The sequence below is a fragment of the Artemia franciscana genome, unplaced genomic scaffold, assembly GCF_032884065.1.
Source record: "Artemia franciscana unplaced genomic scaffold, ASM3288406v1 PGA_scaffold_29, whole genome shotgun sequence".
Taxonomy (NCBI): Eukaryota; Metazoa; Arthropoda; class Branchiopoda; order Anostraca; family Artemiidae; genus Artemia; species Artemia franciscana.
In genome coordinates, this window is record NW_027062660.1 from 116,127 (window position 1) to 133,076 (window position 16,950).

The following is a 16,950-nucleotide window of genomic DNA, read 5'->3' on the forward strand; positions in this document are numbered from 1 at the left end:
CGTCATAAGGACTGCCTGATCCTACTGTCCTAACAGATGCTCCTTCAGAGATTTCCACACCATTTCGTCGAGAGTCTTCTTCCTGACTTACACCGCATTGTCGAAGTTAACATTTTCTGCAGCAGTCATGCCAGTAGCAAGCATTGGAAGCAATAGCGGATCACCCTCAAAAGGAGACGACTGCTCTATAAAGTAGATAACTATTTGTGTGTCTTAGCAGTCCCTCTGCTGCCTTGGAATACCAGACCCTTTGTCTTAATCGCTTGTGTCCGGTTGAACCCCAACCTTAACTATGTAAAACCGGGTGAAGCTGATCACTTTAGAGTATGAATAACACCAATCTCTTGAGATACTTTTGACAGCTTAACAAGACATTCTTGTCATACCGTCAGTGTAATTATAAAGTATCAGTTATCATTCTAGTGCCGTTATCATTATCATTCTAGTAGAGAAGTAGTATTTATTGACAATAAAATGTAGCCTTACTTCTGATGGCTCATAGTAAAACATACCCATCGTGTCCTTTCACTATTTAGCTATGCTCCAATTTCAGCTTGGCAAAACCTACCTTGGATCTTGAATGTAACTAAAAAGTGAAATAAAAGCCAAAATTGATAAGTAAGCGTACTACTTACACGTTCTTTAAACTTGAAAGTCGACAAAATGGGTCAGCCTGTTCTGGCGCATTACCGCATCTGTGGGAAAATTTTCAAATGTGTGCAAAACCATTTATTTAATTAGGTGTGCATGGGAGGAGGGCAAAATGTGCAAGAAGTTAGGACATGTGCTATTCCTAGCGTTTTGGCACAGGATGTGTAAATTTTCTTTGCATGGATCCAAATCCTTGTAATATCCAACGTGTATTAATGCTCGCTTTATCAAGCGCATTTATGTATGTTGCCAACGACTCAGGGATGGTAAAAATACAGAAACTAGTCCATATTAGTGGTCTATGTACCATATTTTTCTATCAACAAATTCCTAAAAGTGCAAGCTATTTCTTTTCAGTCTTTATTTTATAAGAAAATGCGAGAAAACGTCAATTTCGCATCGACCAATGTTGGTCGATTATTTTATATCTACATTTTTGTACAATTTGTTTGAGGTAACCACTAAAATTAATCAAGTCACCCTATGCGCATGCAGGTTGCTATATGCATGCACAATATGCATAGGCAATCTCCAACGGACGAGTTAGACTATTTGAAATTTTCATGCTATGTTGAGGGAGGTAACCACAAAAATTAATCAAATCAGACTATATGTATGCACAATATGCATCAGCAATCTTCAACGGACGAGTTAGAGCATTTGGAATTTTCATGCTATGTTGAGGCAGGTGTTGAACTAGTAACAAGGTCCTATGTACATACTACTACTATTAATACTAGTAGTAGCACCACTACTACTTACCATTACTAGCGCTATTATTACTGAGACTAATGGTATTAAACTGAAACTTTCAGAAATGGTTGAGGGAGATGTAAGACTAAATCAAAACACGTTATGTGCATGCACGTTATCAGAAGGGCCAATCAGCAATGTATCAGAAACACCTTAGAGTACTGGGTTGAAACTATCAGGGTATGTTGAGGGATGGCCGAATAGGCACAATGTGAATACTACTGCTTCTACTACTACTACTAATATTGCTACTGTTATCACTACTGCTACTCCCACTGCTCTTACAAATAATACTACTGTTACTACGACTACTATTATTGCTAATACTACGGGTACTTAGGTAAAACTATCAGGGAATGAAAACAGCTTGGTTGAACTAAATCAGAAAGCACTATGTGCATGTGGGTTGCCAAAAGGGTGTATCAGCAATATCTCAAGAGCAACTTAGTGTATTCAGCTAAAGCATTGCCGAATGAACAAAATTCATACATTCTAAATTCATAAATTCACAAAATTCTAAAATTCATTTGTGCCTTGTTATCTGTCAGTTTTTAATACGTACTGTCCAATGCTTTTTCCGTTTTATTTTGGACGTTTTTCTTTTTTTTTAAGTACAAGCGTCATTTAGTCTGAATTAATTTTTGATTAGACTGCTTGTATGAACTATCACTATTTTGATTCTAATTTTACACTGGCAGTTGTTACATCAGTGATCCTTATAGAAATCCATTTATTTTCCTTACTGTAAGTACGTACACGACTTAACAGAATTTTATTCTTAGCTGAATAGCTTATACAAACAAAAACGACTTTGATTCTAATCTTACACTGGCAGTTGTGTTACATCAGATGATGCTTATAGGAACCCCATTTATTTTTCTTTATAGTAGGTACGTATGCCACTTATCTCAAATTCATTCTTAGCTGAACAGCTTATATGAACAGTCGCAATTTTGATTCTAATTTTACGGTGACATTATGTTACATCAGTGATGCTTATAGGGACCTATTTATTAGCCGAGCAGCTTACATGAACTAAAACGACTTTGATTCTAATCTTACACTGGCAGTTGTATTATATCGGTGATGCTTATAGGAACCTTTTACTTTTTCTTCACAGTAAGAACGTAGGCCACTTAGCTGAAATTTATTCTTAGCTGAACAGCTTATATGAACAAAAACGATTTTGATTCTAATCTTACACTGGCAGTTGTGTTACATTAGTGATACTTGTAGGAAGCATTTTGCCTTTTTTTTCAATTAACATTATCCAACTATATGAGAAATGGAAATTACGAGGATGATTTCAAATCAAAATTTGAATCATTAAATAAAAATTATAGCGACATTAACTTCCAAATTAGTAGCACTAAGTTGAAAATAGCTGAATAGGGCGTCTCTTACGGCTAAAGGATTAATGAACATGAAAGGAAAAAAAAAATCTGTCACCATGCTCTAGGAATTATTAAGTTTTTTTAGTCACCCACGAAAGAGTAGATGGTAGCTAAATCTCTTGAAACAGATTTTGCTTAAGGTCTGTCTTTTGTTATTTGTCAACAATTTTTGGGTTCCAATATTTTTTCCAGTCAGTTTTATCATTTATACACATTAAAAAATTTACAACCCTGTATTGGCATAAATAAGCATATAGCAAATTATAACAGCTTAACTATTATAACAATAGCTTGTAAATTACAATAACTTGGCACCGCAAGAATATGACTTATCAGTGACATGAAACTAAAATTATAAGAGGACGAGGGTTCGAATCCTAGTGTACCCAATTATTTAGTTTGGGACGGGGGTCAGTGGCATGACTCTGTAAGCTCAGCCAGAGTCGACCCAGCTCTAAATGGGCACCTGGAGAAATAACGGGAAGATAAACAGGAGGGGTGTGCAAAAGCACAGGATGGTTGGCCCCTTACCCCCCCCCCATTGCACTTCCTGGCTGAAGGGCCAAGAATTCTTTACCTCTCTTTTTAAAATTATAAGAACTTACATATTGACCATGGATGGCAGATTTTACTTTATAGTTGGCTGAACCTTAATTATTTAAGCTGATCCTTTGTTATTTGTTATATAAGCTGATCCTTTGTTATTTTTCAGCAGTATTTTGGCTCCAAAATTTTAATACTAATAAATACATCAAAAGAATCAGATTTTTATGCTCACTTTAAGTATATAAGTTTCATCAAATTTAGTCGTACTCATCAAAAGTTACAAACCTGAGAAAATTAGCTTTTTTTAGAAAATAGGGGGAAACACCCCTAAAAAGTCATAGGATCTTACCGAAAATCACACCATCGCATTCAACGTATCAGAGAACCTTGCAGTAGAAATTTCAATTTCTTATCTACAAAAATATGGAACATAGTATTTTTTGCCAGAAGACCGATACCGGGTCCGTGTTTATTTGTTTGTTTGTTTATTGTTGTTTTTTCCCCAGGGGTGATCGTATCGACCAAGTGGTCCTAAAATCTCACGAGCGGGCTCATTCTAACGAAAATTAAAAGTTCTAGTGCCCTTTTCAAGTGACCAAAAAACTGGAGGGCACCTAAGCCCCCTCCCACGCACATTTTTTTCCCAAAGTCAACGGATCAAAGTTTTGAGATAGCTATTTTGTTCAGCTTAGTCGAAAAACACAATAACTATGTCTTTGAGGCTGACTTACTTCCCCACAGTCCCCGGACGAGGGCCTGCAAGTTACAAACTTTGACTAGTGTTAACATACAGTAAGTGGTTGCTGGGAAATATACAGATCTTTTCAGGGGAATTTTTTGGTTGGGGGGGGGGGGGTTGAGAGGAGGAGCTACGCGGGAGGATCTTCCCTTGGAGGAATTTGTCATGGGAGATGAGAAATTCCATGAAGGGGCCGCAGGATTTTCTAGCATTATCTAAAAAAAAATGCAAAATAAATAAGTTTTTTCAACTGAAAGTAAAGATCCGCGTTAAAACTTAAAACGAATAGAGATTATTGCGCATATGGGCGGTTTATCTCCTCTTAAATTCCTTGCTCTTAACTCTAAAGTATTTATAGTAATTTCAACTATTAATTCTGCAGCCTTTGTGATTCAGGGGTCATTTTTAGAGAATTGGGACAAAATAGCTTTAATGTAAAGAGCAGGTATTAACGAGGGGGCAAACCCCCTCATATACATAATAAAATACGAATATAGAAGTTCGCTACGTAAGTTAATTTGTATATTTTTACTAATAAAAACGTTCGTTAAAAATTAAAAATTCTAGTTGCCTTTTTAAGTTACCGAAAAGGGCAACTAGGCGTCCTCCCCACCCTTTTTCTTAAAATCGTCTGATCGAAACTAGGAGAAAGCCATTTAGCAAATAAAAATAATACGCAAAAGAGCCAAAATCAAACATTCATAAATTCAAAAACGTTCAGAAATGAAACAAAAAAAAAGCTTTTTTAACTGAAAGTAAGGAGCGACATTTAAACTTAAAACGAACAGAAATTACTCCGTGTATGAAAGGGGCTGTTCCCTCCTCAACGCCCCGCTCTTTACGCTGAAGTTATTTACCGTTTTATAAAGTAGAATTGAGAGAAAGAGTTAAACTTTAGCGTAAAGAGCAGGGCGTTGAGGAGGGAACAGCCCCTTTCATATACAGGGTAATTCCTGTTCGTTTTAAGTTTTAATGTCGCTCCTTACTTTCAGTTAAAAAAAATAGTTTTTTTTTATTTAATCAGCGACATGAAACCAAAATTATAAGAACTTACACATCATTGAACATAGATGGCAGGTCTTCCTTTATAGTTGGCTGATCCTTAACTATAGCATCTCGAATCGCATGTCCTTTCAAAAACGTGGGATCCATCTTGAAAGCAGCTTTGATGTAATATAAACAGCTGACGTAGTCAAAAATGGCAAACAAAAGGGTGATCAGCTGATCTAAACAGGGCCAAAATGATGGAGTCGCCGTAAATCCCTGTAAATACAATTATAAACAGCTAATATAGTTAAAAAGGGCAGCGAAAAAGCGCGATCAACTGATCCAAATAGGGCGAAGTGTCATTCTAAATCCCTGCAAATAAAATTATTAACAGCTTACACAGTCAAAAATGGGGAACGAAAGGGTTATAAACTGATCTAAACAGAACCAAAATGATGGTTCTCGTTGTAAATCCCTGCAAATAATATCATAAACAAAAACAGGAGGCACGGTCAAAAATGGTGAACAAAAGTTTGATGAACTGATCAAAACAGGGCCAGAAGTCATTCTAAATCCCTGCAAATAAAATTATTAACAAATGACACAGTCAAAAATAGGAAACAAAAGGGTAATAAACTGATCTAAACAGGACCAAAATGATAATCTCCTTGTAAATCCCTGCAAAAAAATCATAAACAAAAAGAGGAGGCATGAACAAACGTTTGATGAACTGATCAAAACATAGCCAGAAGTCATTCTAAACAACTGCAAATAAAATTATAAACAGTAAATGTAGTCACAAATGGCGAGTAAAAGGGTAATCAACCGATTGCAACGCTAAAATGACGGAGTCCTTTTAGCTTCCTGCAAATATAACTAATAATCGGTTGTTATAATTATATTTAGCATTCTTTTTTTATGATTACTTGGTTTTAGTTATTAAACTCATGTAATCTTCAGCAATTTTATCCCTGGCTTCCACTTCACACTTCCTCAATTCATATTTTAAAGCTTCCCCAACTGTCTTTGCATTCCTCTTATTTTCATATGATCTATCGTTCAAATAATTCCTCTACAAACTCCTCGCTTCTCTATTACACATAAGAATTTTCAATAATATTCCTAGTTGTGTTTAAAACTCTCTTCCCTAAGACATCATCAGCGACTACACAAACAATTTTCCAGAAATTATTCCATCCATCTTCTACATTATCAAAATCATGACGAAGACCACACTGCTTTTCCATAATACAACAACAAAAGAGAAAATAATGAGGACTTTTTTCCCAAGACAGTGAACCAACAAAACCTATTTGAATATTTCGGCCCTATATCTAAGGGCCGTCTTCAGCAAAGAAAAAATAAAAAACAATAAAACACTTACAATAAAAATTCTCAGCTGAAAATCCATTTGTTTTTATTTTAAAATAGCCTTGGCATCATTACTTCTTAAGGAAAAGTTCAGCCAAGACTGTCTGATAAAAGCTAACATTTTGCAAGATAAAAAGGTTCATTCATTTCACTAACTGTATTTATTAAAAATTGGAATGATTTCTTATTGCGATATTTTCGAACGAATATTGCGAACTTTTCGTTAAGAAGTAATGATGCCAAGGCTATTTTAAAATAAAAACAAATGGATTTTTAACTGAGAATTTTTATTGTAAGTGTTTTATTGTTTTTTATTTTTTTAAAAACAAGACGGCTGAAGACGGCCCTTAGACATAGGGCCAAAATATTCAAATATGTTTTGTTGGTTCACTGTCTTGGGAAAAAAGTCCTCATTATTCTCTCTTTTGTTGTTGTATTATCAAAATCTAAAGTCTCCAGTTTAGTAGTCACCTGTTCCTGGAAAGCTCTGCTCAAATTTACAACCTGGAGTCTACAAACGTCATAGGTTCCCTGAAGGCAGATACCCTTCCTAAATTCCAGCTTTAAATTAACCCTAGAGATTACTAGATGATGATGTTTGCTTTTAACATGAATAAGAACACTCCTATATACCCTAGCATTGACCTGCCAGTCTTCTGTTTACTATAACATAATCAATAAGTTTAGCTGTCTTACAATATGTATATACCATGTTAATTTAATGGTCATTTTAAGACCAAATGCTGTACTGGTTATAACTAGATTGTTATAACTACAAAATTGCACCTGTCTGTAACATTTACTGCTTTCTTTTCCCACACCAAGTTTACCTAGGCTAGGATACCATCGATCCCTATTTCTACCGACCTGGTCATTAAAGTACCTTAATAAAAATAACACATTTCCACCTGCGACCTTGTCTATTTGTTCCTGTAACTTTAAGCAAAATTCATCTCAGTCACCCCTGCCTCAACCAGTCGGTTCTATAGGGGCATATACTACTGACTGACAGCCCACTCATTTTAGTTATAAAATGAGCAACTGGCATTCTAATATTAATACATTCCCAACCTAAGCAAGACTTTGCAGCTTCCTTGTTCATCATGAGCTCTACTCATTGCCAATTACGTGAATAATATCACAAATCCGACGAATATGCACAATCCTAGATACTGAAAAACATAATAACAATAATACATACGGAAGAACAGACAAATAAATTAAGCTTATATGCAACAATCAACAGTTTTGAGAGGGAGGGAAGAAACCTTAAGATTTGGTGATAAAATAAACATGGTGGTTTTAAATATATTGGACTTGGAGTTGGAATGCAGCATGCGCCACTGTCATCTATACTTGCGATTACGAGAACATCTACTAATCGCTACAACCAAGCAAAAACCAACATTCTTAAGCCTTTTAGAAAAAGTTTTTCTTTTAAGATCGATGGTAATAAAGTACAGACTAGCAAAGATGCTTTTACAGACGATAAACACAAGAAACAAATTTTTTTGTTTGAATTTAATTTCATCCTTTTTATGCTTTAATTTGATGTCGTACATATACATTTTCGTTTGATATTTGATTTTAATTCAGTTAATTATCAATCATTTATTTAAATATTTAATTTTTTCATTTTTCATTTTAATCTAACAATCTACAAATTTATTCTGCAAGACGCAAATTAGATAGGACAAAGGGAATACACCACCCTCCAATTTCCCATTCAATACTCTTTCCAAAAATAATAATAAATGCCATAAAATTGCGTCCTATTGTTAGGATTATCAGGTGAGAAATCAAAAGCCGTGAGTTACTTTTTACCAATTCGGCACAGCATCTGCCTTAGTACCATATATTGCATTACCACACCTTACCCGCACATGCCAATTTTTGTTGTCTTATATTGCCATAATTTATACAGCCTTACAACATAAATTATCATAAGTAAATCACTGAAACGTTTAGGATTGCCATCTTTAAGATCCTGATATAACTTGTGGTTTCGGGGTCTTTTCCCAGCCGAAGAATATGAGGGTGTGAATCACGAATCTCCACCTGGCTGAACAAAATATTTCTAGCTATTAAAACAAGTTATGCATTCTTAATTAGTTCTTAATTAACAAATTGGAACACTTTTTTAACCAAAAAACAACTTGTCAGCTAGATTTTGAATATTTTACATAGACAAACTTCAATTAAATTAATTATATTTAAATCTTCAAAATTTTTAAGAAATATTCGAATTTAGTAAACAAAAAATATCAGAGTCACATGTTTTGTGCAAAAAAAAAACGTATTGTTTAAGGCAAGTTTCATTATCAATAAACTTTGTAAGAGGGGTTTCATAAGGAACCGCCCCCTGCGCATGGAAATATTGCATAGATGAGTTTTTTAAGGATATTTACTAATTTCTAGAAGAAATATTTGCTGGAGAACAATCCACATCAATGATTCAGTTTGAATAATGTCAGATATTGTTGGAAAATAGTCTTGGGAAGTTCGTGATTCGACTACTTCTAGCATTTTTTTTATACCCTGCATCCCTCATCCTATACCCTATACCCTGCATCCTATGGAGGGCATTTTATACCCTCCAATATCGTCATTTATTTAATTGAATCCATGCTACTGTTGGCCGACGAGAGTAACTTGTCAGAACCTGGCTCACGTTTATTGTGAAATCAATGATTAATTAAGACACGTTTGTGAAGAGGAAACATTATGAAGAAAAGACTAGTGTGAAGACAATATGTCTTCACACTGAGAAGACCAAATAATGAAAATGGTGGAACTAAGTCGAGTTAATTTTTAGGATCCATACTTTAAATTCGTTTAAAGTACCAGGAACATCAATCTAAAATAAGTTTTAAATGATCTTCCCATCTTAGGTGGGATGGGAACATCCAGAGATGTTTCATTCCCTGGACCCATCTTAGGTTTATTCTTACCGTAAAAAAAAACAACTTTCTAATATTTATTTTCAAAAACATGAAATTTTAAGGGCAGTACCACATTATCATTCACCTTGAACCGTGAAAACTAATAAATAAAACTAATTAGTTAAATTTAAGAACACTTTTCTTCTGTAAAATTCAAAAATTAACAATGTGTTCACTCTCAAAGACAACTACACCTTCAAAGGAAAACTACACCCTCCTAACCTATACATTTTAAAAATATTTTAGGTTATTTTGTACCAACTTTTCGTCCATTTTTCCATTTTTTATTGGCACTCGCTACAAACACAAACTTCATAATTGAAAAAAGAAGGTTTTTCACTAAAAACTGAATTCTCTGTTTTTAATAGTTCCTTTAGATATATATTGCTGATCAAGTTTCTATTTGGCCAATTCAACAATTAGATTTTACTTTCTGTGTTCTTGAAACCTTGAATCAACTATACAAACTTATGTCAACAGAGACTGTAGGCGTCCACAAGTCTAACCATTAAAAAATGAGATAGGGAGGGGAGTATTCAAGCAACTTTTGGGGGAGCATGGGTAAAAATCGGAAAAGGTGAATTTTTACACCACCATTTATGATTTCTCTCTACGAGTTTGTGTGTGTGTGTGTGTGTGGAGGGGGGTGGAGGGGGTCGGAGTAATTTCAGACCTGAAGACTTTCCACTCCTCACCTGTGAGCAGGTGTGATAGAGACATTCTTTAGCGCTCTAGAATCTTAAATAAGAGTAGTATAGTAAAAATAACGGTATATTAGATCTAGAGTAGAAAATTAAATGAGATAGCAGCAACAATCCGTCCATAGCTGCAAAAGTTTTCTCTTATTCTATACCCCACACCCGCCCCATTTTGCTGTAACGGCTTCCTGGATAAATACTAAAGGAGAGGTAGCAATACGTCAGAAAGTAAGAATTCACGTTGGATGGCTTTATAAAAGTAAACTCCCACCTGGTGTAGGGAGGCTACAATTCTCTTTAATATATCTCCACATAATACTCAATCTCTCTGTCTCTGTATTTCCCTCACTCTCCGAAATTAATATTTATTTGCATACATTTATCAAACTTAGGCCACCAAAAGCAAAAGGATGTTAGAGCACCAACTTACATGCTTTCTCAGTTTTATAGAAATTTTACATATCAAATTTACCATCTGAAAATCTTTTCATTAAGAAAAGTTGTACCTCGCTTAGATAACGAAAAAGGCCAATCTACCTTTCCACAATACAAATAACGAAAGGTAAAACAATAAGGAATTTTTTCTAAATAAATATTTAGCATCTTAGAAATAGAGCCGAAATTTCCCATTGTTTTACTTTTTCTTATTTGTATGTATCATCCTGTTTACAGGTTAAATGGTTTCACAAAAATAGTCTATCTTATAATAGGAATAATTTACTTTAACCCCACATCATATACAAAAATGACGCTTGTGACATGAGAAAAAAAAGACGAATATGAAAACTTAAAAACTTTACAAGAGCAGAAAAAATAAAGGAAAGGAAAAACATTCAAGATACAAAAATAATAAAAAATGAAATTATTTACGAAAAAAGGCAGTGGAATGGACCAAGACTTAATAGAACATAATTTAATAGTTTAGAACGCTGGATTATAGTCTAGATCAGATAGATATCGTTATGGGGTAAAGTAGCGAAGTCCACTATAATCCCTATTCAATAATACACCCAAAATTTAGATTTATTTACAACTCGAGGTTGAGTCCAAGGGGTGGAGGGTAGAATTTTTGTCCGGCTTATAAAAACGCAAGAAAAATGCATATAAAAAGCTTATTGATGCGTTCTTAAAGTTTTTTTTTACCCCCCTCCCAAAAAAAAAGAAAAAAAAATCCTGGATACACCATTGATGGAACTGTTAAACTTACAAGACAGAATAACATGAGGTTACAACGCCACCTTTAATTTTTATTTTTGACACACAAAGTTTACCTCCTCAAAAGCCTTTCGTGCCAATTGAAAGTCTCTCAACTTCAAAGCTAGCTTTCCAAGCTTATACCAGGTAGATGCGTCTGTTTTATCAATTTCAACTGCATAAATGTAACAGTCCAATGCATCACTAAATTTCTCCTCTTCTTCTAACAATGTGGCAATATTTTTGTAACAAGAATACTGAAGCTGCTCAGCTAGAGTATGAGACGGATCTTTGGATGTAGATTGACAAACCTAAAAAGGGATAAACTTAATCAAGTCTTTTATAACAGGCACATCTTAAAATACTTCTTTGTGAATAAAATCACTGCAAGGATAGTATAGACAGAAATAGAAAAAAAAACATGTAAATACATGCTGAAATACACACATACATACTTCCAAGTGCTACGTACTACGTACTACGCATTTAGGTACTACGTACTACAGTACTACGCATTTAGCTTCTTCCAATATACAGAAAATGCAAAACTAGGCCTGTGACTTTCGCTAAATAACAGTAGTACGTCTAGTACTACTGTTAACAGTAGTAGTAGTATATCTGCCGCAAAAAAGGCAATAAAAAAATTTCGTCGATAGCCTGGCTACCATATATCGCAGACAAATTGCTTCCGAATGATGTTCAGAGAAGTTTAGTAAATACCAGAACAATATTATTTTATTATAATAATATTTTTTTATTAGATTATTATTTGATAATTAAATTTTTTTATTAGACGCTTGAATATGCTTTTCAAAACCTAAATAAATTATTAAAAAAAAAAACGTTGACATTTTTCGTAGGCCATGTATAGCTGGAGTGATCTGAGAACCTAGCTATGTCAAACTTTTGGGGAGCAAATAACCACAGTTGCTTTAGACATGTTAACAGTCATCAACTCCGTATAAAAACTGCAAATCTTATTTGTCAAATCATTGTCGGTGAAATTGCACAAAAAAATGAATTCTTCCTCAATCTCTACATCTTGATCGATATTTAAAGTCCTTTTATCGAGAAAATGGATTTTACAATGTTGATAAACATTTAAAAAAAAAATCAGAGATATATTCATGGTAATAAGATCTCTGATTTGAATTCTTTATTATAGTCTATCAATCCTACAATTTCACCAAACTTGCCTGAGTCAAGCCTTAAACTTCATCAGCTGAACTGCAAATTGTGCTCGATCATTTAATTTTTTCAACAACCACGATGTATCGTGGTTGAGGTCAGAGCATCGAATATGTACTTTAGTATTATGTATATTAATGAGGCAATTTACATAGCTGGGAATACACCGATCGATGCCCAATACGGCAATGTTGGGCAACAGTCTTGCTACTTCTCCCTGTAAAAAAGAGATGTCACCCTGTACAATAGAAATGTCGCTTCGATGCACTTTGCGCCACCAATGGTTTTAGAGGATCATTCTCCTTTTTATCCCATTTAAATGAAACAGTATGTAGTATTACATACTAGATTCTTAACATATATCTCCAACACATTTTATTAACAATTAACTGATAAAAAAGAAGTGGAAAACATTAAAAGCTTTCTGCTGATTATCACGAATCAATGAATCAAGATCAAGAACCATAATCAAGACTATAGTCATAATCATTAATCAAGAATCATAATCATGACTATAATCTTGATGAATAATCGATGAATCAAGAATCCTAATCATGACTGTAATCATAATCATGATTATGAATCAATGAATCAAGAATCATAATCATGACTATAATCATAATAATGACGATAGTCTCAATCAAATAACCAAGAATGTCTTCAGTAAATAACTGTTTCGGAACTGAAACGACGAATTTTTAATGCAAATATGAAGATTATCTGATTGATTTTCATCTTTTGGCTTTTGATATTTTAATTTTTTGTTTTAGTTGGGTTTTTTTGCTGTTAGTTTTGCTATTATAGTTGTCTAGCGGAAAAAACGTTTTTATATATTTTAAGTTAAAAATTCATATATTTGCTTATATTTGTTTGCCAATTCTGAAAATTTTCTTCTCTTTAAGTAAGCTGCAAAGTGAAATTTACTTAAGTACCTACATCATTTTTGTCCAAGTAACCCTGATGGTATACGTTCATTCGGATAACGGAAATGACAAGAAAACAAAGATCATCCAGTAACTATATATTGCAGTTATAGCTCCTGTTTTGTAGGAAACTTTATTGTGGCTTTCGTTTAAACTGCACCGAAGTGTGGCGTTGGATCCCACTTCACTCTTGCATCTTAGAAACATCATTAAGGGAATCTGATACCTTAAACAGCCACCCTATCTCGTCAATTATAAACATTTTAGTTTATGTGGCAAACTATATTTAATTTAATCTTTATTTAAACTAGCCTCTCATTAGCTTATCGAACTGTAGACACATTCAAGACAATTGTTACAAAAAATTTAAAGAAATATCTTTTGAGTAATTTGGTAGCTTTGGGAGTTCCCTAAGGTATTGGAAAAATTTGCTAATGGCCTCTTTGTGTTTAAGCCGGTCACCCAACTTTGAGGCTTGAAAATTATTTTCTTGGCATCAAATGACCTTAAATAACACACAAAGAAACAAAATATACTAGATTCGTGACACATATCTTCACATAAATCTTTTTGAAAAAACTACGGATAGAAAGAAGTACTGACGATGAAATGTTCCAACAGCTACCATTTCTGATATGTGCTTACTCGAGTCTATTTTTTGAAGATAACAAAATATCAAATCTGTCTCTCCTATGCTCTCCTTAATTCACAAAAAAATTATTCATTCAAACAACCATGATGATCTATATCCGTTCACGAAACAAAAACAACGAGGAAGAAAATAGAAAAATCTTTCAACAACTATATATTGCAGTTCTAAATACAGGTCTTATTGGGAACTTTAGGTTACATTGAATTCAACTGCAATGCAACGTGCCCTTGGAACGCGTCCCCTCCCCCATCTTAGAATGTCATTAATACTAGATACAAAGTAATAAAAAGTGAAATAAATTGCCCAGTAAAGTCTTACTTCTTTGACGAAGGGTGAATCCAGTACTTCGTTAAACTTGAAGAGTGCCCTTCGTTTCTCTCCTGATGTAACCAGGGATAGAGCTTCATTGTGTAGGCAAATAGCGTTGTCTTCCTATAAAATGAGTTCATTAAATTAAAAACAAAGTGCAGAGAAATGAAAAAAAAATATTTCAACAAAAAGTGACAGAGCTTGAATAAAGTGAAAAAAAAGAGAGACAAATCTCATATCTTAAGTGGTTATAACAATAATCCTAGGTTAGAAATAATTCTTTTTTAAGGTTCCACTGGTTCCCAGTTTTTTTTATCTGCCTGCAGAAAAGTTTATTCGTGGAAGATACCGAAATATGATAACTGTCTCTCTGTTTCACCCAGGAAATGCGTCTATCAATCTATCCTTTCTGAGTGGCCAATGGATGAAAATAAGGATTTTGCTGTAGAGGAAGTTTTTGTAGCTTCTATTTGAACCTTTTTCACTTTTTTTTACCTATTTATTGCAATTTTTCTGTACATACAGAGGGAGACCCTTCCCAACAACTCAATAGAGAACGCTGATAAATCCTTCGAAATACTACCACGGAAAAAAGCTTTGTCTGTCTCCAAAGCTTTGAAGCTTTGTCTGTCTTCGAAGCTTTGTCTGTCTCCAAAGTAGAATATTTTGATTACACCCCCCCCCCAATAATTTAATTATGAGTAAAAATTTATGACTGTCATCTAGACAAAAGAAAGGAGTGACAAGGATTAAAAAATATAAAAACACAGACCTAAGATGTACTTTTTGGTGGTTTATGACACTCCCCAGGGCATACTCTCTCATGGCACATTCCTTCCTAAAATTGAGATTTTGTGCAGCTATTGCTTTCTTAATCTATGAAAATTAACTTTTTTTTTCAAAGAAATTGTTATATTACTGTAACCATATGGCTGCTAGGAACCTACCTTGTAAACGATAATGCAATGAAACTTAGATTAAATATACATAAGTGTTTCACATATTTTTTTTTCCTTTTTTCAGCCAGGGTTATGAAACTAATAAAACTCCGAACACTCTTAAGCTCTCAAAACCTTTGGAATTAAATATACAAGATGAGTTTTTTTACCTTTGCTTCGATGGTCAACACTGCCTCTTCATCTTTAGTTTCTTCTCCTGATTCACTCTCGTTCAATCCATGAAATTTCAACATTTTGTTAACTGAAAGGACAAGACAAAACATAACATGACATCTAGAACAACCTTTTTATTTGGTACAATCAAATGCATAGATTTTTTTTTTGAAAATGGAAACTCATATTTAGCGCATTCCTGAAGATACATTTGCACAGAGAAGGGAGACTTACCCATTAAAAATGGCCTGAGAGACTAATCTTTAAAATTATAAGATTATTACCAAACCCCTCTCCCCCAATGGCATCAGGTTCTGGGGGGTGGGGTAATTTGGGAAAGCTCCCATTAGATTTGGGGTATTTTCTTTGAGAAAATGTCCTTTTCCATCTTTTCACAGAAAAAAATAAAAAACGGCAAGTTTGCTCCACATCCCACCCTTAGAATTGAAAAAACTGCCCCTCTCTCCAAAATTCTCGTTAATTGACACCAATAACCCCCCTCATGATTCCTGATGTTCAGACTTGTGCAGTCGTGCATACGGAGAGGGTGAAGGAAATAAAAAAAATAACTGCGCACTTAAAATAGAATGATATTTAGTGCAATGTAATATTAAAGGGGACGGATCCAATTCAAAAAAGTCAAAGGGCAATACTTCACCTAGACATAATCAGTTGGATCCATTTCAAAATAGTAAAAGAGCAGTACTTTACCAAGCCCTATTCAGTTAAATACAATTCAAAAAGGCAAAAGGATAAGCCTAATACTTTACCTAGCCCTGTTCCAAAGTATTTATGTCTTTCTAATTATTTAGATTCTTGTATTGAAGTGCTACAGTTTTTGTCAAATTACAAACAGAACACCTTGCAAAATATTGAGTCTTCAGCTGACCTACTTAAATTGAGGCTGACAACTGGAAGTGTAACATGTGTATAATTCTATATTATTATTGTAAGCAGTTGATTTATTTTATTTCGTTTCTTTTTAAATGTATTATTGTTTAGTTTATACACAATTAAACTAAAAACTTTGACACTTAAAAATTTATAGACAAAATTTACATAGCTTCTTCTTTGCTCTGTTTGATCTTTTCATTATCTTCTTGTATGGTCATTATTTATTTTATTACCTTTTCATTTCCTTTTCTAGTCTTTTGTTCTCTTTCAGAGCTAAGGATACAATCAGAATATACAGGTTTCCTTCTAAATTTGTTCTTGTTTATATTGCCTTTTACAAGTCTGACTAACATGGTCAAAAAAACCAACAACTTTTTTTTTAATGTGATCAGTACCAGGCTACAATACTATTTCAGGATCATAGCCATGAGTCTTTTGTAGTCAAAATTATGGTCAAACACTTTGACTTGCATTACTTACATTATGGGATATTTCAAGACAAGCAACATTAAAAGCATGCGTAATTACCGATTCTACTTTTTGACCAGTTCCAGGTTACAATCAGACAGTTCGTGGTAACGAACTGTAGTAAGGAGC

The 16,950-nt window shown here is 33.9% G+C and overlaps 1 protein-coding gene across 1 annotated transcript in view; it reads right to left on the reverse strand.

Moving 5' to 3' along the window:
• The window catches only part of LOC136041557 (calcineurin-binding protein cabin-1-like), a 41,742-nt gene that overhangs the window by 13,126 nt on the left and 11,666 nt on the right, over positions 1-16,950 (reverse strand). The window contains exons 2-5 of the mRNA XM_065726245.1: positions 15,456-15,547; positions 14,357-14,470; positions 11,353-11,586; positions 5,138-5,346 (exon numbers count right to left, since the gene is read on the reverse strand). Coding sequence (XP_065582317.1) covers positions 5,138-5,346; positions 11,353-11,586; positions 14,357-14,470; positions 15,456-15,539 — 641 coding nt within the window. The 5' untranslated portion in view covers positions 15,540-15,547. The remainder of the gene's footprint in view (positions 1-5,137; positions 5,347-11,352; positions 11,587-14,356; positions 14,471-15,455; positions 15,548-16,950) is intronic.